This window comes from Saccopteryx bilineata, chromosome 5 (genome assembly GCF_036850765.1).
Source record: "Saccopteryx bilineata isolate mSacBil1 chromosome 5, mSacBil1_pri_phased_curated, whole genome shotgun sequence".
NCBI lineage: Eukaryota > Metazoa > Chordata > Mammalia > Chiroptera > Emballonuridae > Saccopteryx > Saccopteryx bilineata.
The window spans coordinates 8,774,639-8,798,458 of record NC_089494.1 but is presented as its reverse complement, the minus strand read 5'-3'; the positions used below and the strand labels follow the sequence as shown (position 1 = coordinate 8,798,458).

At 45.1% G+C, this 23,820-nt stretch overlaps 1 protein-coding gene across 4 annotated transcripts in view; it reads right to left on the bottom strand.

Moving 5' to 3' along the window:
* Window positions 1-23,820, bottom strand: part of SLC16A14 (solute carrier family 16 member 14) — a 45,996-nt gene that overhangs the window by 5,505 nt on the left and 16,671 nt on the right. For 2 of the 4 annotated variants that reach the window (XM_066279946.1, XM_066279947.1), the window contains 2 exons: window positions 23,117-23,260; window positions 14,469-15,446 (listed from right to left, as the gene is read on the bottom strand). In XM_066279946.1, the coding sequence (XP_066136043.1) occupies window positions 14,469-15,446; window positions 23,117-23,260 (1,122 nt within the window). Of the gene's footprint in view, window positions 1-5,023; window positions 7,741-14,468; window positions 15,447-23,116; window positions 23,261-23,820 lie in introns of those variants that run through there. The other 2 variants (XM_066279949.1, XM_066279948.1) reach the window with 2 other exon arrangements.

Here is a 23,820-nt window from a genome sequence, read left to right as displayed (position 1 = left end):
TGAAGGCATCGAACATGGCTCACTGGTCCTTTCCCAGACTCAGTCCTCTCTTCCTGCCACTCTCCTCCTCGACTTTGCCTGACAACGGAGGAGGCTCCCACTGCCAGTCTGAGACCCTCAACCCAGCCGTCTCTGCTGCTCACTGTCGGGCCACACAGTTCATCATGAGTGCGTGACCTGTGATCTCTGCTCCCCACGTGGCTCCGGTCCCCTTTCCTAGGTGACAAGGGCTGCTTCTTAGTCCTCGCACTTAGTCAACATCTGCATGCTCCCCCAGCTCACTGCCCTCTGAACATTTTGACCTTGGAGACCTCGAGTTCACCTAAGCCATGCGCTGCCCTTCCTTATTATATCTCAGGGTGGGTTGTGAGTTTTTTTGTTTGTTTGTTTTTTGGGGGGGTTGTGAGTTTTTGAAGGGGAGATCGGAAACCCTGCTTTCTCAGCCCACAGCTGCACCCTCTAAGCCTAAGGATGCCGAAAAAGATGGCATTGAAATCTCTTAAAAAAAAAGTGTAAATCTGAAACAAAATATGATTCAAAAGGTATCTTGAAGTTAAAATTTTACCTTTTGGGGACCTCTTAAGTGGTGGCATTGTTATGAGGGTCATCATTCAGAGCTTAAAGAAAAAGGAACATTTTAAATGTAGATGTGATGAGTTCATTAAATGCCAGACATTGATCGTTACAGCTTTTCAAACCAGCAGTGCAGGAGCCGCTGAAGTACCCTGCAGGGTGAGTAACAGCACTGAAACCCCCAGGAAAGGCGTCCAAACCAGTGCGGCTGACGCTGCGGAATGCAAGCTGGATGGAGAGTCAGCAAAAGAACTCTCAGAGGGGCCACTTCCTAGTGATTCAGTATCTTGTCACAGTAAAGATTTAGCTGCAGACATGAAGGCTGAGTTAACATCTCGTCTGCAGATCTTGACTTTTGTCTTACAAACGAACATCAATTGACATGTCTGGATTCATCGTTTTGCTTGTACTCATCCAGTATCACAGTAACTAGTCAAAAATCTCCCCTGTGAATGCTGGGAACAGGCAACATACTAAATAACGTCACTCACTCCGGTGTTGCAGAAGCAATGGTGGGTCACGCGGCTGGTGCATTAGTTTGAGTCAAAACATTCACACCAACATGTGCTGAAATCACTGTGTTTTTCACTGCCCTGTGCTTGCAGTCAAACAATGGCCAGGTTCACTTAAGGAGGTCCTGGGTGAAACCAGAAAAATCAACACCTCTTATTCAGTCTTTACCTGAATCCACACCTTTATAATATTCTATACGACAAACAGGAAGTACCAATGCACACGGCATACCTGTTTCTAATCAAAGCCCAACAGTCTCGAGCGGAAGCCCTCTTGCACCTAGGGTGCTAATTGAGCAGCTACTTTTTTCATGAAAGACGTTTGGTTCTGTTGGGCACACATGTTATGGAAAATGAGGCTGTCACTTCAAGGAAAATAACTGCAGTACTTATTGCCAATGATCATATTTAAGCTTTCAAAAGGATTAGAATTCTGGAAAACTTTGATCACCTTCCATGAGCTTTGATCACCTTCTCAATTGAGCTATAATTCCCATATCATAAAATTTACCCCTTTTAGAGTGGTTTTTTTTGTTTGTTTTTTTAAGTTTTTTGGGGTTTTTTGTTTATTTTTTGTGGCAAAGACAGAGAGAGTCAGAGAGAGGGACAAATAGACAGGAAGGGAGAGAGATGAGAAACATCAATTCCTCATTGCAGCTCCATAGTTGTTCATTGAATGCTTTCTCATGTGTGCCTTGACCGGGGGCTACAGCAGACTGAGTGACCCCTTGCTCGAGCCAGCAACCTTGGGCTCAAGCTGGTGAACCTTGCTCAAACCAGATGAGCCCACGCTCAAGCTGGCAACCTCGGGGTCTTGAACCTGGGTCCTCCACATCCCAGTCCGACGCTCTATCCATTGCGCCACCGCCTGGTCAGGCTAGAGTAGTTTTTATATATTCACAAATTTGTGCAATCATCACCATTATCTAGTTCCAGAACACTGTTGTCACTGGAAAAGATACCCCGGGCCTATTAGCAACCCCTCCCCCTCTCCCTCCCCCTCTCCTCCCAGCGATTATGGTATCTCTCTGATTTTCCCTATTCTGAATATTTCATATAAATGGAATCACACAAAACTCAAATGATATTATAAAATACTGCATGAAAGATGAAAACATTTGGAAGATCTACAAAACTCAGTGGACCAATATTCTCCAAATAATGAAAGCGTTATGTTACAAAATCACAGACAGGCAAAAGATGCCTTCAAAGTGCAAGACAGATCAATGGCCTTTAATGTAATATTTTACAAAAAGTTCATTGATATTGTGTCAGGTTGCACGCTGAAAATAACCTCTAAGAAATACTGTTTGTTGAGTTTTGGTGTGATATCAAATACCCCCCCCCCCCACACACACACACACACAATTTTTTGAAGACTGTTAACATATTCCTCCACTTTCCAATAACACAGAAGTATGAGGCTAGATTTTCTTCATATGTATCTAACAAAACCACATATAACAACAGCATGAATACAGAAAAAAATAAGAATCTAGCTGTCTCCTCTCAAGCCAGAGATTAAAGAAATTTACAAAACTGTAAAACAACGCCACCATTGTAGTTTCGGGGGGGGGAGCAGAATAAGGTTACTTGTCATTAAAATGTGTTTATATTAACAGTAAGCTCATTATTGTTATTTTTAAATTAATATATATTTTAAAATTTTCTCAGTTCTGCTTTTCTGAGAGAGAAAGGAAGGGAGAGAAAGAGAAAGGGAAAGAGAGGGAGAGAGAGAAGCATTAACTCATTTTCTACTTTTCATATGTGCCTTGACCAGGGATTTAACCAGTGAACTCAGGTTTAAGATGGTGACCTTGGGGTCAAGTTGGCAACTTTGGGATTATGTCAGTGACTCCATGATCTGGTCTGCGACCCTGTGCTCAAGCTGGCAACCCTGTGCTTGAGACAACCATCTCGGGTTTCAAACCAGCTACCTTGGTGTTCGCGGTCACTCTATCCACTGTGCCACCACCGATCAGGCCAGTTCTGCCTTCTAATGTGGTAAATATCAATAAGATACAGCCCACAAAAACAAAATAGCTTAGGGTCTTCATTGGGTTTCAGGAGAATAAAGGAGACCTGACACCCAAGAGTTTGAACCTTGAGGCTAGCACGGGTAGTGTGTATCTCCCAGTTGACAAGTAGACACACTTATAATAGCTCTTCAGTCACCTTACTGAACTCTCCAGTATCCATTGTATTATCAATTACAGTTTCATCTAAACAGGATACCCAACAACCGCCTTGTCGCTTTGTTCTATGCAACAGCCGCTGACTTCTGCACATTGGCTAGAGGGCAGGCACAGACTTCAGCCTGCCTTGTTCTTGGAGAAGCCCGGGTTATATCTGTTGATTGAAAAAGGACCATGAAAGCAGAAAGATGTAGTAGAGTGAAAATATTATACACTCTGCATGCTCTAACTGTAGTAATTGACCGAGATGTTGTATAAAAGGAAATCAACGCAAGAGAGTCAGGACAAGTATTTGAAATTGATTGGAACGTTTGACTCTTAAATATGTTGACAGTGGGTCTCCAATCTCACTGTGCAGAAGACCCAGTTGAGAAGCTTCTCTAAAAGGTGGGTTATTGGTGCCATCCCCCAAGATTCCAATTCATTAGGTTTTAAGTAGCTCCAGGAATCTTCATTTAAAACAACCTTAGCCTGATCAGGTGGTGGCGCAGTGGATAGAGCGTCAGACTGGGATGTGGAGGACCCAGGTTCGAGACCCCGAGGTCGCCAGCTTGAGCACAGGCTCATCTGGTTTGAGCAAAAGCTCACCAGCTTGGACCCAAGGCCACTGGCTTGAGTAAGGAGTTACTCGGTCTGCTGAAGGCCCACGGTCAAGGCACATATGAGAAAGCAATCAATGAACAACTAAGGTGTCGCAACGAAAAACTGATGATTGATGCTTCTCATCTCTCTCCATTCCTGTCTGTCTGTCCCTATCTATCCCTCTCTCTAAGTCTCTCTCTGTCTCTGTAAAAATAAAAAACAACCTTAGATACAAGTTTTAAATAGAAAGGGCATTATGTTCATAAGAATAAAAGACCTAGCCCTGGCCGGTTGGCTCAGCGGTAGAGCGTCGGCCTGGCGTGAGGGGGACCCGGGTTCGATTCCTGGCCAGGGCACATAGGAGAAGTGTCCATTTGCTTCTCCACCCCCCCCTCCTTCCTCTCTGTCTCTCTCTTCCCCTCCCACAGCCAAGGCTCCATTGGAGCAAGAATGGCCCGGGCGCTGGGGATGGCTCCTTGGCCTCTGCCCCAGGCGCCAGAGTGGCTCTGGTTGCGGCAGAGCATCGCCCCCTGGTGGGCGGAGCTTTGCCCCTGGTGGGCGTGCCGGGTGGATCCCGGTCGGGCGCATGCGGGAGTCTGTCTGACTGTCTCTCCCCGTTTCCAGCTTCAGAAAAATACAAAAAAAAAAAATACACACACACACAAAAAGAATAAAAGACCTACCCCCACTCCTCAAACTTTTCTCTCCAGAGTGACCACTGTTAATACTTTCTGTGTTTCCTTCCAGAAATGTTCTGTACTTATACAAACCATATGAATAACTTTCTTTTGTCGTTAGCAAAACACAATTGGGAGCACATTAACTGTATTTTGTCTTGATTTTTTAACAGTTCTCTATAGGTGGACAGTAAAATTGTTTCCAGTAAAATTTTTAAAAATTGTTGTTCATTTGTCTTTGTTCATGTGCAGGAAAATATTTTAGAAATGCCATCATTAGATGAAAAGGTGTGTGCGTGGTCAATTTAATAGCTAGACTTGGCCCTTCTGACACCTGGGTGACTCTCTCCAGGTGGTTCTATGACCACACCTAAGAAAAACTTCCAGGGCAAAGAACCAAACAGATCATCATCAGTTATACTTCAGGAGTTTTCCTTTCAAGGCCAAGAAAATGGAGATGGTATACAAAAACTCACAGGCCATCTTGAAACAGGACAAAATTTATTTAGTTGTACGTCAATAAAAAATTACTTGGATACATGAAGGGAAACCTACCAAGCACATAACCTTTCATAACACCTTCAAAGAACTGTAAATAATAACATTTTAAACAGGAAACAGCAATACATGTGCTGTAATTCTTTATAGAGTTCTCCTTTATTTTGTTGTCAACATGAATATTGCAGACAGATTTTACTGTGGTTTTTTGTAAAATGGCAACTTCAAAGGTGGTAGAAACCACCACATCCATACATACAGTCAGTCAACAAACAGCTGTACACTGAACCTGAACAGGTTTATGAAATCATAGCAGGGTCATTGGGGATAAAAAGTGGTTGGTATTTATGATGGCATCACCAGTGCAGGGCAAGCATCGAAACGCATTGGCAATAGCACCATTCAAAATCTTGAACACTGCCTCTTGTTAATTTGGTGTTATCCAGAAAATTAAAGTTAATGAAGTCCTATAGTCAGTTTTAAAACACACATGCCTTTCCACCTAACCATCCTAATTACATGATAAATATAGAGAGAGATTGAGAGCATTGCCTCGGGATGGAAGATTACCTTTATCAAAGTCGAGAGCTAGGTTCTTTACCAGCAGCCAAAGCTGTAATGGAACCACACAGGTCATTGTGTTGAGCCAAATGGAGTACGCCATGCAATTTATCATCCGTAATCATTTGCAGGCAAGTCTCAAGTCATCGGAGCTAATATTGAGTGTGTATATCAGCCACGCTCTGTTTCTCCTCTCCGTTTAGCTGCCTTTTATTGTTATTGTTATTTTCGAGTCCCTCTCATGACACAACCCCTCCTACTAGGCATCAGGGCAGGAAATAATAAGATGAAACAAAAAGGAAATTTGTCCATGTAATCACTTGTTAAACAAGCTCTGAAGGGTTTCGTAGCTAAGAGACTGAAATTGCTGGCTAAAATTAGGCTTGGGGTAACATTCTATGATTCTAATTACTAGGACCATTCCTGCCTCTAGTGACCAGGGATAACTGAGAATGGTCTGTACTCACTTTAGATAAATTGGACCCCAGACACTGGCAATGGTATCAAAGGGTTTTCTGTGTGCGATGAGCAAATGGTGAGTAGAAATTTAAACAGTTCTAAAATATGTGTAAACAAGTAAGGCAGTCAGTCAGAAGTTTCAAAATGATTCCGGGAAGAACATTCTGCAGTCTGAAAAATGTCTGGCTTAGAAAAATAGAGATCTCAGATAAAGGAAGAGCCTTATTGGATGCCATGGATCACAGCTGTCTTCCAAACGAAATAGAGCAAGAGACTCCTTTTAAAAACTGTGCGGAGCTCAGGCACCAGAGAGGGGCCATGCTACCACGACTCCAATGTTAGGTGCACAGACGCCTAGACCAGGAGCATTCTGTTTATTACCCTCACGATTTCACAGTCTTATATTCTGGATGTGCAACACACTTTACAAATGATTCAACCACCAATTAGTTCTCTCGGGTCAACCGCAATTAGGTCTCTATTTTTTATTACTGGGCACAAGAAACTCAGGGAAAAAAATTTTTTATAGGCTCCAGATTGTGCTCAGAAACAAAGAGGTCAATGATATGAATAAAGTGCTTGACTCATAGCCCTTGATTCAGAAATTGTGAGCACAAAAAAAACAAGTTTCGCTAAGGAAATTGTTAGGTTGTCTTAAGATTCTGTGGATCACTGGATCCTATTGAATCCAGATGGATGGAAATGCTTTCTGTAGACAATTATTGAGAAATTATACTCCCTAGCTGTGGAATGCTTTCATAAATATAAATATATATATTTTTTTCTTTAATTGTATTAGATGTACTACCTTTAAAATTAGAGCCTGTATTTCGTTTACAGTGAGAGATCAATAGCTCCCTGTAACAATTTCTGAAATCTAGTCATATTCTTGTGCTTCAAACCCATTTTACTGGTGAGCTTTCCAGAGCATTTCGATACTCTATTTTCACTCTAGAGAGTTCAGGCAGACCTCAGAGGTATTATGGGTTTGGTTCCAGACCACGGCCACAGAGGGAGTCTCTCAATCAAGCAAGTTGTAATCTTTTTGCTGGTGGGGGTCTTGCCTTCAATTTGTAGGAACACACACACACACACACACACACACACGCGCGCGCGCGCGCGCGCGCGATCTCTGTGAAGCACAATAAAACAAGGTCTGCCTGTAGCTGGACTGAAATGCTTTTACCTCTTGTCTTTGTTTTAAAAAACTGTATCTGCAACTCTAGTCCCAGTGGATGGTGAGGGGAGGATGTCTACAGGGGCACGTCTGCCAATTACTAGTAAGCTGTCTCTGAAGGGAGTCGTCATTCTATAACACGGTGGAGTCCTTAATACCGAGCCGCATCACTTCTCCCCGCGAGGAAGATGGCGGTGCTGCTCTCAAATGAAGCCGTGACAATGGCATTTACAAGTGACAGTGCCGGTTACCGCACAAAGCGCTTTCCCATGATACGTCATTGGCTCCTCACAGCGACCAGGCGAGGTAGGCGTGAGAACCACACAGAAATCTCACATGACACAGAACGAGACGCTACACATGTGCACCACCCATGGATTTTTTTCTGGACTGTTCTATAATTTGAATACATGGCTGAATGAGTAAAAAGAGTATTCCTACCAGGTAAAGTAAACCACATATATAGAAGGAAAAATCGTATTTTTGTGTGATGTCGTAGATCCACCCTACAAAACAAAACAAAACAAAACAATATATATATATTTAGTGTAACGTAGTTGATAAACAAGTCAAGAACACAAAGCAAACACTTATTACAACTATAAATATTTCTATAATTTACTTATATGTCACTTAATGCCCCAAACATCTTCTTTAGCCACTTCCCAGTCTGGGCTGTATGCAGCAGGTCTCAGTGCCAGACTGGGGCTAATAAGGCTTTTATCTTTTAAGCCACTATGGCGTGTTTGAAGGCCCTGGGACAGTGGCCTACGGAGGACCCACAGGGAGAGCTTCTGGCTTGGAGCCCTGGGGCTAATTCTCAGGCCGGCACAAAGCCAGCAATGAAAAGGGAATTTAATGATTTTCTGGTTTCATACATACAAATACAAATCCTTTCCAAAACCTTCAAAACTCCCTCGAAGAAGTTTCTAGTGCAAATTAAAAAGGCTGCGCAGGAGACACTTGAACTTCTGTCAATCTGAAGTATACAAGGGTAAACAGAAAGAATCAAATGTCCCAGATTTTATAAAATTGATATGTACAGCTATAAAAAGTTAATGTTTATATTTATAAAATTTTAAACTGCCAAAGCAATAGCCCTGAATGCTGACTAAATTAACAGTTCTTTTCAAATAATACTCTAAAATTGTCATCTAATACCGTCTCTTTAAAAAAAAAAAATTTGATTCCCAGCCAGGGCACACAGGAGAAGCGCCCATTTGCTTCTCCACCCCTCCGCCGCGCTTTCCTCTCTGTCTCTCTCTTCCCCTCCCGCAGCCAAGGCTCCATTGGAGCAAAGATGGCCCGGGCGCTGGGGATGGCTCTGTGGCCTCTGCCTCAGGCGCTAGAGTGGCTCTGGTCGCAACATGGTGACGCCCAAGATGGGTAGAGCATCGCCCCCTGGTGGGCAGAGCGTTGCCCCTGGTGGGCGTGCCGGGTGGATCCCGGTCGGGCGCATGCGGGAGTCTGTCTGACTGTCTCTCCCTGTTTCCAGCTTCAGAGAAATGAAAAAAAAAAAAAAATTTAATTTATTAATTATACAGAGCAGGGGGAACAAAAAGTATGGTTGCTTTACTTTAGTTGTTCAATGATTGTTTTATGTCCTTTGACTGAGCAAGCCCAAGATTTCTTTTCTTTTTCTTAAGATTTTATTTATTCTTTTAAGAGAGCAGAGGGGGGAAGAGAGAGAGAGAGAGAGAGAGAGAAAGGAGTGGAAGTATAAACTCATAGTAGTTGCTTCTTGTATGTGACCAGGCAAGCCCAGGGTTTTGAACCAGCGACCTCAGTGTTCCAGGTCGACGTTCCAGGCCAGATAAGACACTTCCATATAATATTCTTACTGGGCACGCTGTAGAATACTGCTATATTTCATGAACTCTAAGACACCATGAATTAATTACATGATTCATTACTACCTATGTATCAATAGGAAATAAATAATCCTTGTCAATTAAAATATGACTCAAGGTTTTTCAGGATTTTGTAAAATGCATTCCAGTTTCAAAGATGTCAAAATGTGGGGGGAGGGGGGAAAGCACCTCAGAAACTATGAAATAAGATGTTTCTCTCCAGTGATTAATTCTCAGACTCAGTCACATGCCACGTTTCCCACGTAGCCAACTATGCAAACCGAGAAGATGAAGCCGCACACAAGAATTTTATTTATGGTGAAAACGTACATGGGAGCATTCCCTTGTTCCATTTCAAGTGCATTACTTAGCAAAGGCACAGGAAAAATAGAAATGATTTAATGACCAAACACAGGATTCCATGGCCACTTTTCAAAAATATCTTACGGGCGAATAAATGCATAAATTCAACTTAACCTTCTCCCCCCAGCAAACAGCTACACAAAAGTAACTGGTCAAGGGGGAACCAGTAGCTCTGACTGCCTGGTCGTTCTCTATATGGCTTTGTTTACTGTACCTTGTATGCAATTAATGTGCCTGGCCCAGTCATGGAAGTCATAAAGAAAAACAAACACTAAATAGCATTTAAAAATTATAATTTTAAAAAATACCCCAAAGCTATGAATTCTGGGTATTCTTCACAAGTTAAGTTTTGAGCTTGTTATTTGATATAAAGAAGAAATATCAGACTCTTTCGATGTGACTTAGCAAAATACTCAATCGTCTTAATCTCCAATTTGAGACAAGAGGAACCACAACAAAAAAAGATTAGACGTATAATCCGAAAATAATGATTCTGCCTCAGAACTGAATTAGAAAGGCACACTGATTAGGAACAAAAACATTCCCAACTTCGGCTCAGTGTCACCATCTGGTGACCGTGGTCCACTGTGAATCATGACAAATGAATGAGTCACTTTGCAGAAAACGCAGAGAGAGGTCTGAACACGTAAACAGCGTCTACACAAGACAGGACTATGCGTAAGGGACCATTGGAAAACAGCGAGTAACTGTAAACAAGGTGCTCATATTCCACTCATCCCATAGAAAAGCTGACTCTGTCCTTTCAGTAGTTAATTCCTCACTTTTCATATGATCAAGTGACAGCGTGGAAATGATGGCTCTTAAATGACAAACGCCGATGGCGGAAGCGAGCTGAACTGCCATCGCCGCTTAACACGGACCTCAAAATGGGACAAGATCCTAACCAGCTGGGCAATTAATCTGCATTTATTTCAGACTATTTACTTTTTGTTTGAGTGGCTGGTCTAAGTTCCAGGCTCTGTGATGTGGCCGACACGCACCACTCTCCCCTATTGCCCTGAGCTGACCACAAGCACAAGCAGTACTGAATACTTTGGAGTTTCAAACACATGTCTCTTGGCACCTATTCTGTACACATACTAGTGTCCCTTCTGGGGCACCATGATTAAGACCATCGCCCTTAGAACACCCTGGCACCTCCCTTCTGCCTCCCCATGCTCCCTTTCCTCTCTGCGGGAGAAGGTCTGAGAAGGATATTATATATTGTTACAGCCTTAAATTGAATTCATTCTGTTTTAAAATCTGTCATCTCTCCCTTTTACATTCGTAAAAAAAAAAAAAAAGTATAATTTGTAAAAGCATCTCAACACACTCCTTATTAAAAGTAACTAATATGTTACTTTTTTTAAAAGTACACCTAACGCCACTAAACAATTTAACAATACAAATTGGGGGACTAGTTCTCAATTAAATGTTAGATTAATCCCACAGGTCTTTCCAATCTACCTTTAGGATTTTTTTTATTTTATTTTATTTTTAGGATTTATTTTTAAATGACTCCTGATCCTTTCATCTTTCATTGGTGCTTCTAGTTTGAGCTCAACTCAGTTACAAGTCAGATACAAAGCCGTCATGAGACACCATACGTGACCCCGTGCTTTGACCCAGCACCAGTGGATGAAACTCTTCTGAGCCAAGACATTTCAGACAAGCTGCCCGCCTCCTCTTCCTTAACCATCTCTCCCTACAGGTCTCATCTCGGTTCCTCCATTGGCAGCCTGGGATCCTTGGCAACCCTGATCCAACCATCAATTCAAATCAACGGCTTCCGAGCCAAATCTGGTTCCCTGTTAAACTGCATTTCCTTTTCATTTGAGTCTGTCAAATGCTGAGTGACAGCTGTTTTTCTTATTTATTAAATGCGTTCCCAGCTCTTGGTGAAAAACATCGCAAATTGTTGGTAGGGTGTCACATTTCATGTGAATGGAGTAAATCTGTGTAGATTCTAGATCAGGGGTCGGGAAACTTTTTGGCTGAGAGAGCCATGAACACCACATATTTTAAAATGTAATTCTGTGAAAGCCATACAACGACCCGTGTACGTTACGCATTATCCAATAAACATTTGGTGTTGTCCTGGAAGATAGCTGTGATTGGCTCCAGCCACTCGCAACCATGAACATGAGCGGTAGGAAATGAATGGATTGTAATACATGAGAATGTTTTATGTTTTTAACGTTATTTTATTATTATTATTAAAGATTTGTCTGCGAGCCAGATGCAGCCATCAAAAGAGCCACACCTGGCTCGCGAGCCATAGGTTCCCGACCCCTGTTCTAGATCAATTAAACCTGGTAGCTGAGTTTTGCTATATTTTACACTGGGAACATGCCTGACCAGGCGGTGGTGCAGTGGATAGAGCATCGGACTGGGATGTGGAGGGCCCAGGTTCGAGGCCCCAAGATTGCCAGCTTGAGCGCGGGCTCATCTGGTTTGAGCAAAAGCTCACCAGCTTGGACCCAAGGTCACTGGCTTAAGCAAGGGGTTACTCGGTCTGCTGAAGGCCCACGGTCAAGGCACATATGATAAAAAAAAAGGAACATCTGAAAAAGTATCTGTTATTATTACATCTTTGAAAGAGAAGAACTGAATGCCCAGCAATATTTATTATAAATGAATTAGATCAAGAAGTTCATGCTGCTAAGTGACATGGTTGAAATATCTGTTCAATATCTTTGATTGTACATTCTTCTCCTTAATGGAAATGTGTGATTTTCTGAGGTGCTACTAAATTGTACCAGAATTTTTGATGCCAGTAGAAAGTGCTTTGAAAAATGAAACACATTCATTTCTAAACCCATTTAAAAAAAGAAAAAGGTGATGTGAACAGTAATTTGCTTTGTAGCAAACCCAGCTAAGGAATCATTTCTAGCCTACGGGGAATTTCTCGCAAGAATTTAGTGTGGTTATTTGGTTGCTCACATTGCTAGTTACTTGCGAACTACAATGTGTGAGGGCCGGGCTTGCACCTCACTGCAATGCTGGAAAGGCAATGAACTAGACACAATACGGTCAGCCAGTGACAAGTTCAGCCATTCCTCAGAGCAGGGGTTCAGCAGAAGGAGAACAAGCAAACAAGCAAAAAAGAAGCAAAGTCCTCTGTAGGCTGCTGCCCTCGAGATGCACATCAGAACACTGAATCTGGAGTCCTCAAAGCAGGATTTAATATACATTCATAAAAGGTTCTTAACCATTAATAGAACAGTTGCTACCATCGCAGAGAATCACGTTCAGGTAGAGTCCATCTCCAAGCAGGTAGAGATCACGCCTGATGTCTGAGGACTGGGTATAACTAACTCCATGTCTTCTAGTTGCAATTCCTCTCTTCCACTCAAGAAAGTGCATAAGCATGCATCTCTGAGCAGCCTCATCTGAGAGATCCCATATATAGCCACTGGGTTTCCCGATGTGATTCTTGGGACTTAACCATAGCCAGTTGCAAGTACTGTTAGCTATACAGGCAAAAATCTATGATTTCTTGAACTTTAAATTCTGAGGGGGACTTAAAAATGGATGTGTTGGCATAAGCCTTCCTCCAGTGAGGTCCTAGGACAGGTGATAACTGTAGGATAAGTAGAGATACCGGGAAGGAAGGGGCGAGGAGGGCTTTGTCCTGTGCCCAAGGGTGCCCCCATCCACTGGGAAGAGATATTTCTGCAGAGGATGTGAAAATAAAGGGCAAGATAGGTCAGGCAAACAGAGGGTGGGACATCTGAAAAGCTGAGGCTCTACCAGGTTAGCTTAAAATACTGCTCAAGACCTCTGGCCACTCTGACAGTCGTCACCAGTCCTGGTCTGGTCACCTTGACAGCCATCTGCAGACAACACCTTATGTTGACAGTTGGCCCCGGTCCCTGCCTTCAGTCTTTAGACAGAGGATAGACCTAGTCACCTTTACCCAGTACCTGGCCTCTTGGGGATTAAGTCTACCTACCCAACCCTGACGTGCCTTTCTACAAAGTTTAAACAAACACTCCTCATCGGAGGGTTCAGAGAGGCTTGACATGGGACCCCTCAGTGTTTATGATAACTTCTGGTATGCCCACTGCAGAGAGCAAATTCTCTATTGCACTGGGGGAAATACATGTAAGAGATTATGTCCTAGATGTCTGCCCATGAGGCCTGTGGGAGGCAGAATGTTGCCAGCTCTCTCTAAATGCCCAAGTCCTCACCCCTGGAACCTGTGAATGTTCCCTTACGTGACAAGAGGGACTTCGCTGATGGGATCATGTCAAAGGCTTTGAGCTGGGGGATTATCCTGGATTATCTGGCAGACCAGTGTAATCAGGGGTGTCTTTATAAGTAAGAGAGTCAGAGAGAAATGAGAAGGTGCTACGCCCCTGGCTCAGACAAAAGGCGGGGAAGCGGATTCCTCCCCCCGTTCTGCCGACACCTTGATTTTAGCCCGTTTGGATCCAGTCTAGGCCTCTGCCCTCCAGAACAGGAAGATCATCAATACGTATTGTTTGAAGCCACTAAATTGGAGGCAATGTGTTACAGCAGCAACAGGAAACTACTAGAGGGCTAGATCCAGCCCAGAGGTGTGATCCGTTGGGCTTACAGTCTTTTCAAAATCAGGAAATGTTATCTAAAAGTTCAGAGTCTTAGTTTCTCTTGGGGAACGCCCCCCCACCACCACCACCAACAATAGAGGATCTGGAAGCAACAGCTGCCCCCAAGAGGCTGCTGCCTCAGTCCTGGCGGGGCTCTTGGGGGTCCTGTACTATCCCGCGGTCCCTCCCTGACCCCTTTAGGGCTGGCAGCTTGCCTCACGGATGAGGATCAAAAGTTCCCGTGCGTTCTACATGGAAGAACGCCCTTTAACGCGATAGCGTTTATAAATGAGAAATCGGGGTGGCAGGGGCAGGAATGGGGAGAAAAAAGAAACATGTACACAAATGGAGACCTCCTTCTTATTTACCTCAGATGTCAGAACATCGGTGAGAACACAAGCAAATGATCTACGGGCACTCGACCCTTGAGAACCTGGCGCGGGTTACCTGCAAACGGTGGTCCCAGCAGCGCCGAGATGCCGTTAGCGCAGATGATGATGCCGTAAGCGTTGGCCAGGTGCTCGATCCCCACCAAGTCTTCAGTCACCACGGGCATGAGCGAGAAGTAGCCGCTGGAGAAGCCGATGAGGGCGCAGATGACGGCCAGGCCGGCGTAGGTGTGCGCCAGCGGCAGGACGAAGATGCTGAGCACGAGGGTGAGGTTGGCCAGCAGGAAGACGTTCCAGACGCTGGTGCACGGCAGGTCGGCCACCACGCCCAGGACCACCTTCCCGACGATGTGCACGATGGCGATGATGGACGTCAGCGGGAAGACGTTGTTCTGCTCCGACAGATTATACAGATGGACTATTTCCGGGAGGTGGATGAAAGGGATGACAAAGCTGCTGTAGGCAAACAGAGCCCAGAAAATAAAGGCTACAAACACTCGATTCGTAAAGAGCGAGGCTGCCCCGAAGTAGCCCGCGTACCAGTCCCGGACGCCCTTCCGGACCCGGACCGTCAGCTGGCTCACCGTCTTCAGGACCCGAAAGGCACACACGTTCCGCCTGCGCCCGGCCTCCTCTTGGCCCGCCTGGGCTGCAGGGTCCCCCGGCGCCTCCTCGGGCCCGGGGCTGCCCTCCTTTTCGTCTGCCCTGCCCAGCTGTCCACTTGACTTAACCGATTCGGTGGAGTGAGCCGGGGGGACGTGCGCCTCTGTCCCCGCTGGGTCCCTTCCGTCCTTCCCGGGAGACAGGGGTCTCATGAGCGCCCCGCAGACGCACAGGTTTAAGGACACAGCGCCCTGGATGAACATCGCGTTCCGCCAGCCGTACTCCGCGCACAGGTACTTCAGCAGCAGCGTCATGAGGAAGGTGCCAAACCCCGTGCCCGTGGTGCTGAGGCCCTGGGCCAGGGCGCGCCTCTTCTGGAAGTACCTGCCCACCATGACCACGGCCGGCAAGTAGGCCATCCCGCTGCCGAAGCCTGCGCAGCGGAAAGGGAGAGAAGAAGCGCACAGCAGGACATCAGTGGCCGTGCCCAGAAACGGCAGCATTTGAAGGTCATCTGCATTACCTTGATCTCTATACTGTTTGTGTTTTTTGTTTTCTTTTTTTGTGACAGAGACAGAAAGTGACAGAGAGAAGGACAGAGAGACAGGAAGGGACAGACAGAGAGATGAGAAGCATCAATTCTTCGTTGCAGCACCTTAGTTGTTCATTGATTGCTTTCTTATATGTGCCTTGACCGGGGGGCTACAGCAGACTGAGTGACCCTTTACTCCAGGCACTGACCTTGGGGCTCAATCCAGCAACCTTGGGCTCAAGCTGGTGAGTCCTGCTCAAACCAGATGAGCCCACGCTCAAGCTGGCAACCTCAGAGTTTCGAACCTGGGTCCTCCGCATCCTAGTCCGATGCTCTATCCATTGTGCCACCGCATGGTCAGGTTGTTTGTTTGTTTGTTTGTTTTTAAGCAAATGATAATGACCGTAAAAAAAGCAGCTTGGTGGGTAAGCACCAAGAGGGTCAGTCTCAAAGTTTCTAGCCCATCAGTTACTCCAGCAGGCTTTGCAATACAGGTGACTTTTTTTTTTTTTTTGTATTTTTCCGAAGCTGGAAACGGAGAGAGACAGTCAGACAGACTCCCGCATGCGCCCGACCAGGATCCACCCGGCACGCCCACCAGGGGCGACGCTCTGCCCACCAGGGGGCGATGCTCTGCCGAGACCAGAGCCACTCTAGCGCCTGGGGCAGAGGCCAAGGAGCCATCCCCAGCGCCCGGGCCATCTTTGCTCCAATGGAGCCCTGGCTGCAGGAGGGGAAGAGAGAGACAGAGAGGAAGGGGGGGGGGGTGGAGAAGCAAATGGGCGCTTCTCCTATGTGCCCTGGCCGGGAATCGAACCTGGGTCCCCCGCACGCCAGGCCGACATTCTACCACTGAGCCAACCGGCCAGGGCCATTACAGGTGACTTTAATAATAGAACAATTCCCATTCGCACATCAGAATGTAAGCTCCAGAGCAGGGCTGCATCTTGACTGTCACCCCTGGTACGCGCCCCTTACTGCCCAGAACAATGCGGTGTGTGCTTAGTGATCTGCTGAAAGAACGGACGGGTTCCAAGGGCTCTGGTGTCAGGTCTAAGTGCAAGGAGTACCTGGGAGAGTATTTATGGACAAGGGAGGAAGATCACCCTCAGGCAATTTGCAGAGGTCTCAGGAAGGGGCCAGTCTGTTCACAAATTAATTGGAAGAATAAAAGGAATTATAATGTGGCCATAAATATACGTACTCCATGTCAAAACCACCTAACACTTATTTGTAGCCCTGCTTTTGAATTGTATCTTTCCTAGAAAATAGCACAGTCTGTGATTGATGTGCACAGACACAATTAAAATGCTGGTGGGGGGTGTTTGCATTGGGGCCAGTGGTTGGGAAACTGTCTGTGCTTTCTCCTCGGTTTTGCTGTGGACCTAAACCTGCTCTTCTGAATGAAGTCTACGAAAAACAAATAAATAAAATGAAATGAAAATAAAATAAATAAAATACTGGCCAAGAGGTTGTGGGTTGTTCTCAAGTTCCAAGAACAGACAGAGAAACCATGAGACCCATTCTCTTGTTTTTTTGTTTTTTTGTGGGTTTTTTTGTTTTGTTTTGTTTTGTTTTGTTTTTTGTGACAGAGACAGAGTCAAAGAGAGGGACAGATGGGGACAGACAGGAAGGGAGAGAGATAAGAAGCATCAATTCTTCACTGCGGCTCCTTGTGTTCATTGATTGCTTTCTCATATAGTGCCTTGACCGGGGGGTGGGGGGGTAGCTACAGCAGACAGAGTGACCCCTTGCTCAAGCTAGCAACCTTGGGCTCAAGCTGGTGAGCTTTGCTCAAACCAGATGAGCCCGTGCTCAAGCCAGCGACCTCAGGGTCTCGAACTTGCGTCCTTTGCCTCCCATTCCAATGCTCTATCCACTGCGCCACCGCCTGGTCAGGCCCATGAGCCCCATTACAATGATCACAGGGCCCCACCTGGAGCTCCCCACATTAGGATGGCAGCGTACAGTATAAAAGAGACTCTGATCAATGTCACTCCCTGAAGCTGATGCCTCCCTAGTTCAGCATCATTTAATAGTTGCAGAATTACTTGACTTTGGGAGGAGACCAGACTGATCGCACAGCCTGATACCGTAATAATTAGCACTGAGTGCCGAGAATATGCTGGTTGCTTTCCAGGCTTAATCTGATTGAGTTTTCTTTAGAAAACTAGCTGTGGTTATAAAAGGGGGTGTTGAACAGCCCTGGCCAAGTAGCTCAGTTGGTTAGAGCGTCGCCCTGACACATCAAAGTCTCAGGTCCTGTCTCCCTGAAACTCAGGACACATACAAGCATCAACCAATGATGGCGTAAATAAGTGAAACAATGAACGAATGTTTCTCTCTCTGAGAATAATAAATAAGCAAACAAACAAATAGGGGGGTGCTGAATTTTATGGGGATTAAGTTACTTTCCCAAGATCCCATGGCTGATAATTGGAGAGATCAGGATGGAATTCAGACCCGACTTCAGAGCCTCGTCGCGTTCTCCTGGGTCCCTTTCTCCTGCCCACACTGCCTCTCACCCTACACTGCTCACCCCCAGCTGCCAGCAGGTTGCTGAGAAGAATTAGGCTTATTTACTGTATGTATTGTTTATGACCTGACACCCCCCACCCCCTGCACCCCTGTTTGTTAGATAAGGAGCTCCATGAGGTCAGGGCTGTGTTTTGTTCACTGATGGGCCTAGAACACTCTCCCAGGTACCTAGAACAATGCCTGCCTCACAACAAAGGAATGAGATCAAGTTCTACGGGAAGACAAGTGGTCACATTTAAAAAATAATAGCTATCTCTTTCAGTACAAGATTAATTTTCTACTTCCACCATTAAGGAACAAAAAAAGTCTCAGTTGCAAAGTAAATGTATCAGTGCTTATTTTGGGGGGAAAAAGTACTTGTTAAACAACCAAGAAATTCTTTCATATTAAATATTGTGGCACAGAATTAATGCCCTCCATAATATTTTGAAGCAAATTTTGATTATATCATTTTATGTGCAAACATTTTTAGAATGAATCTCTTAAATATTGATTATGATTAAACAACATAATCCTATCATTGTCTTATCTGAAAAAATGAACAGGTCTCCTGGCCAGTTGTTTGGGGACAGAGCACTGGCCTGGAGTATGGATGTCCCAGGTTTGATTCCTGATCAGGGCACTCAAGAGAAGCAACCATCTGCATCTCTTCCCCTCACTCTTCCTCTTCCTTCCCGCTTCCCCTCCTGCAGCGAGTGGCTCAACTGGTTCAAGTGTTGGCCCTGGGCACTGAGGATAGCTCTGTTGTCTGAGCATGTCAGCCTCAGGCTCTAAAAATAGCTCCTGACGGGAGCTGCTGGGTAGATCCCAGCAGAAGCACATGCTGGAGTCTGTCTCACTATCTCCCCTCCTCTCACTTAAAAAAAATTAAAAATAAAAATAAATAAATAAAGCATTGTTGGGCAGATAAAATGTATTATGCTCACTTTGTTAAAGTGGCGCTGCCCACGTGGAGGCTGTTGCCCAGGTGATATTAATGTGTGTCTCCGTGGGCATAGGGCTTGGTTTTGGGATTAAGCCTTTCCCACCCGTTTTGAGGTGGGGCGGTACAATCCAATCATGCCTCAGAGAAGTGTCTTGTATTAGAGACTTCCCTATTTTGTATATTGGATTAAAGGTTTGGAATCTACACTATAAAATGGGGGCAGAACAGGAGCTTGCGCTCTTGGTTCCTGAGATTATCATTAGAGGGGAGAGCAGAGCAGAGAGCAGAAGGTGGCCACGTGGAGGGGGCCAGGAGAAGCAGCCAAGATGGTGGAGTACTGAGAGAGATGCCAGTTTGTGTAGAGTTTGTATCTGGGATAAGGAAGGAGATAGGGAACTGAGGAGAATAAGGCTGGTGAGCTAGAAACCTTTGATTCTAGGAAACTCGGATAAGTCAGTAGCTGTGTGAGCACTGAATGTGAGTGGGTTTTGGAGCCCAGTGTGTGTTTTTACTTGCCCGCCGGGAGCAAGCTAGAATTAAAGATGACAGCCCATCAGCTTTTGGCTTCATTGTTTCTTTACCGACTGTCCGAATCCAATGCGAACCTGCATGGGCCGGGCTGCTTTGATAGTGGCAGCCATGGCTGCTGGCTTTACAAGCATATACTTGAGCTTATAATACAATAAAAATTTCATATTATACAATTGACCTTTGAACAACATGGGGGTTAGGGATGCTGACACCTTGCACAGTTGAAAATCTGTGTATAACTTTTGATAACGCCCAAGTTAATTAATAGCCTACTGTTTACTGGAAGCCTTACAAATTACATAAAGAGTTGATTAACACATGTTTTGCATGTTATATTAATTATTTACTGTATTCTTAAGTAAGCTAGAAAATAGAAGATGTTACTAATACAATCATAAGGAAGAGAAAAATATACTTACACTATTTGTTGAAAAAAATCCACATACAAGTGAACCCACACAGTTCAAACTTGTGTTGTTCAAAGGTCAACTGTATATCTAATAACCATTACATATTAGCTTTATTATGTGCCCAGTGCTTCATACCGATTATCTCATATAATCATTTCAACAACGCTGTAAAACAAGTACTCTTAATTATCCCATTTTCCAGATAAGGAAACTGAGGCTTAAGTAGGTGAGGTAATTTATCCAAGTTACACAGATAATAAGTGAGACAAAAGCACGAATTCCGAACTATAATTTTTATCTCTTATTCTAATGTTACCATCAATGTGTTATTTATTAGGATTGCAAGTCTGTACTTATAAAGAAAATCAGGCTTAAAGACAAAGAGAGAATCTTAAAAGCAGGAAAAAGAAAGCAGTTAATTATTTACAAGGGAGCTCCCATTTGACTGTCAGCTGACTTCTCAACAGAAACTTTGCAGGCCAGACAGAAGTGGCAAGAAATATTCAAAGTGTGGCCCTGGCCGGTTGGCTCAGTGGTAGAGCGTCGGCCTGGCGTGCAGGGGACCCGGGTTCGATTCCCAGCCAGGGCACATAGGAGAAGCGCCCATTTGCTTCTCCACCCCCCCCCCCTTCCTCTCTGTCTCTCTCTTCCCCTCCCGCAGCCAAGGCTCCATTGGAGCAAAGATGGCCCGGGCGCTGGGGATGGCTCCTTGGCCTCTGCCCCAGGCGCTAGAGTGGCTCTGGTCGCGGCAGAGCGACGCCCCAGAGGGGCAGAGCATCGCCCCCTGGTGGGCAGAGCGTCGCCCCTGGTGGGCGTGCCGGGTGGATCCCGGTCGGGCGCATGCGGGAGTCTGTCTGACTGTCTCTCCCCGTTTCTAGCTTCAGAAAAATACAAAAAAAAAAGAAATATTCAAAGTGATGAAAATAAGGACCTACAACTTTTTCAGCAAAGTTATCATTTAGAATTGAAGGACATATAGAGTTTTCCAGACAAGAAAAAGCTAAAGGAGTTCATCACCACCAAAACAGTATTACATGAAATGTTAAAGGGAAGAAGAAGAAGGAGAAGGAGAAGGAGGAGGAGGAGGAGGAGGAGGAGGAGGAGGAGGAAGAAGAAGAGAAGAAGGAGGAGGTGGAGGAGGAAGAGGAGGAGGAAGAAGAAGAAGAAGGAGGAGGAAGAGGAGGAAGAAGAAGAAGGAGGAGGAGGAGGAAGAGGAGGAGGAAGAAGAAGAAGGAGGAGGAGGAAGAAGAAGAAGGAGGAGGAGGAGGAGGAAGAAGAAGAAGAAGGAGGAGGAGGAGGAGGAAGAAAAAAAAGGATAAAAAATATGGACAATAATGTTTAGAGCAGCTATATTCATAATCACCCAAAACTGGAAAAACCCTAAACTTCCTTTAACTGGTGAATGGAAAATTGTGATAGGTACATCCATATGAAGGAATACTACTCAGCAACAAAAATGAAAGAACTATGTCTTCATGCAACGACGTGGTTAAATCTCAGATGCATTATGCTCAGAGAAAGAAGCCAGACTCCAAAGGCTCCATATTGTATGATTCCATTTATATGATAGTCTGAATAAGACAGAACTGTAGGGACAGAAAACAGGTCAGTGGTTTTCAGGGACTTGGAGAAGTACCAGAGAAATTTGGGGGGTGATGAAATTATTCTATACCTTGACTGGGGTGGTGGTTGTGTGCATAGAGCCATTTCCTAAGAAGGTTGAATTGTACTACATGCAAATTATATCTTAATAAGCATGGTATATGTGGGGAAAAATATGAATAAAATGGCAATAAATCAGCCTGGCGTGCAGGAATCCCAGGTTCGATTCCTGGCCAGGGCACACAGGAGAAGCGCCCATCTGCCTCTCCATCCCTCCCCCTCTCCTTCCTCCTTCCTCTCTGTCTCTCTCTTCCCCTCCCGCAGCCAAAGCTCCACTGGAGCAAAGTTTGCCCGGGCGCTGAGGATGGCTATGTGGCCTCTGCCTCAGGTACTAGAATGGCTCTGATTGCAGCAGAGCGACGCCCCAAGATGGGCAGAGCATCGCCCCCTGGTGGGCATGCCGGGTGGATCCTGGTCGGGCGCATGTGGGAGTCTGTCTGACTGCCTCCCAGTTTCCAGCTTCGGGGGGGGGGGGTAAGAAAAGGCAATAAATACATATCTATCAACAACTGAATCTAAAAAACAAACAAGCAGGAAAAAAAAACAAAACCCAGCAGAACAGAAATAGACTCATAGATACAGAGAACATTTTGATGGTTGCCCAATGGGAAGGGGTTAGGAAAGTTGTTGAAAAAGATAAAAGGATTAAGAAGTACAAGTTGGTTGTTATAGAACAGTCGCGGGGACGCAAACTACAGCACAGGATACCCAGTCAATAATATGGGCACCAGACTCATCAGGATGGTCACTTAAGTTATAGAATGTCTAGTCACTGGGGTGTACACCTGAAACTAATATAATACTGTATGTCAACTGTAATTGAAAAGTAAAAAAAACAAAAAAACAAAAGCTGGATCTGGTTCATTGAAGTACTACCGTACAAGTAAGAAACTACTTACCTGTGTGAATTCTGCCACCTGTTGATAAAGGAAATTACAGCCGGGAGGGTATTTATCAGAACGGAGACGCAAACTGCGCTGCCTTGGCAGCCGTCTTTGCCTCTTCGCTGGGGACTGCCACTCTAACTGTGCTCTAGATCTGCTGCGAGAGCCTCACGTGTAGGTGGGTTTTGCTTCTATGCCATTAATTTGAACAGGGCTGAAGGAGAAAATGATTTTTTCCCCCCCGTGACTCATGCTTGGTTCTGCAGTTATTAAATGAGAGAATGGTATTAATTTCCTTAATATTTCACCTACATCTGTGGTTTTACCCTCCTTTTCCTGTTCCTTACAAGAGAAAGGACAGTGCTTAGAACCAGGGATGGAAAATTTAATTAAATTCTATTAGTGAGGCCAAGGACAGTTGTCAGGTTGTCCTGCCCACGCTGAAGGCATAATTAATATAGCAAAAAGTATCTATTTCCTGGAGGATAAAGTGGGGGTGGGGTGGAGGAGACAGAAGGACAAACTATTTTAATTGGTCTCTTTCCTGAACAATAAAATTCATTGCCAAAATGCCCAATCGAAACATTTAAAGGCAAGTTAAAAGAAAATCAATCTGCTTACCAGCCGTCACTCCAAAGGTGATAAAGAGATAGTGAACGTTGGCGGCATAGGCGCTCAATACCCAGCCCAGCGAGTTCACGAGCCCTCCAATGATTGCCGTCCGGCGGCAGCCGCAAGTGTTAATGAACAAGCCGATGAAAGGTCCTGCCACCGAACATGGAAAAGGGAATGGACAAAGAAGAAAGCATTTTATTTTCCTGCTTGTTGAGTAAATCATCATATGAAGTTAAAGATAAAACATTACTAGCACTGTTAAATAAAGCACACCAAAGCCCTGGCCGGTTGGCTCAGTGGTAGAGCGTTGGCCTGGTGTGCAGAAGTCCCGGGTTCGATTCCCAGCCAGGGCACACAGGAGAAGCGCCCATCTGCTTCTCCACCCCTCCCCTTCTCCTTCCACTCTGTCTCTCTCTTCCCCTCCCACAGCCAAGGCTCCATTGGAGCAAAGTTGGCCCGGGTGCTGGGGATGGCTCTGTGGCCTCTGCCTCAGGTGCTAGAATGGCTCTAGTTGCAACAGAGCGACGCCCCAGATGGACAGAGCATCGCCCCTGGTGGGCATGCTGGGTGGATCCCGGTCGGGAGCATGCGGGAGTCTGTCTGCCTCCCCGTTTCCAACTTCAGAAAAATACAAAAATAAATAAATAAATAAATAAATAAAACACACCAAAACCAACATTGCTTTATGTGTGTATCTATCCTTTTCTTTT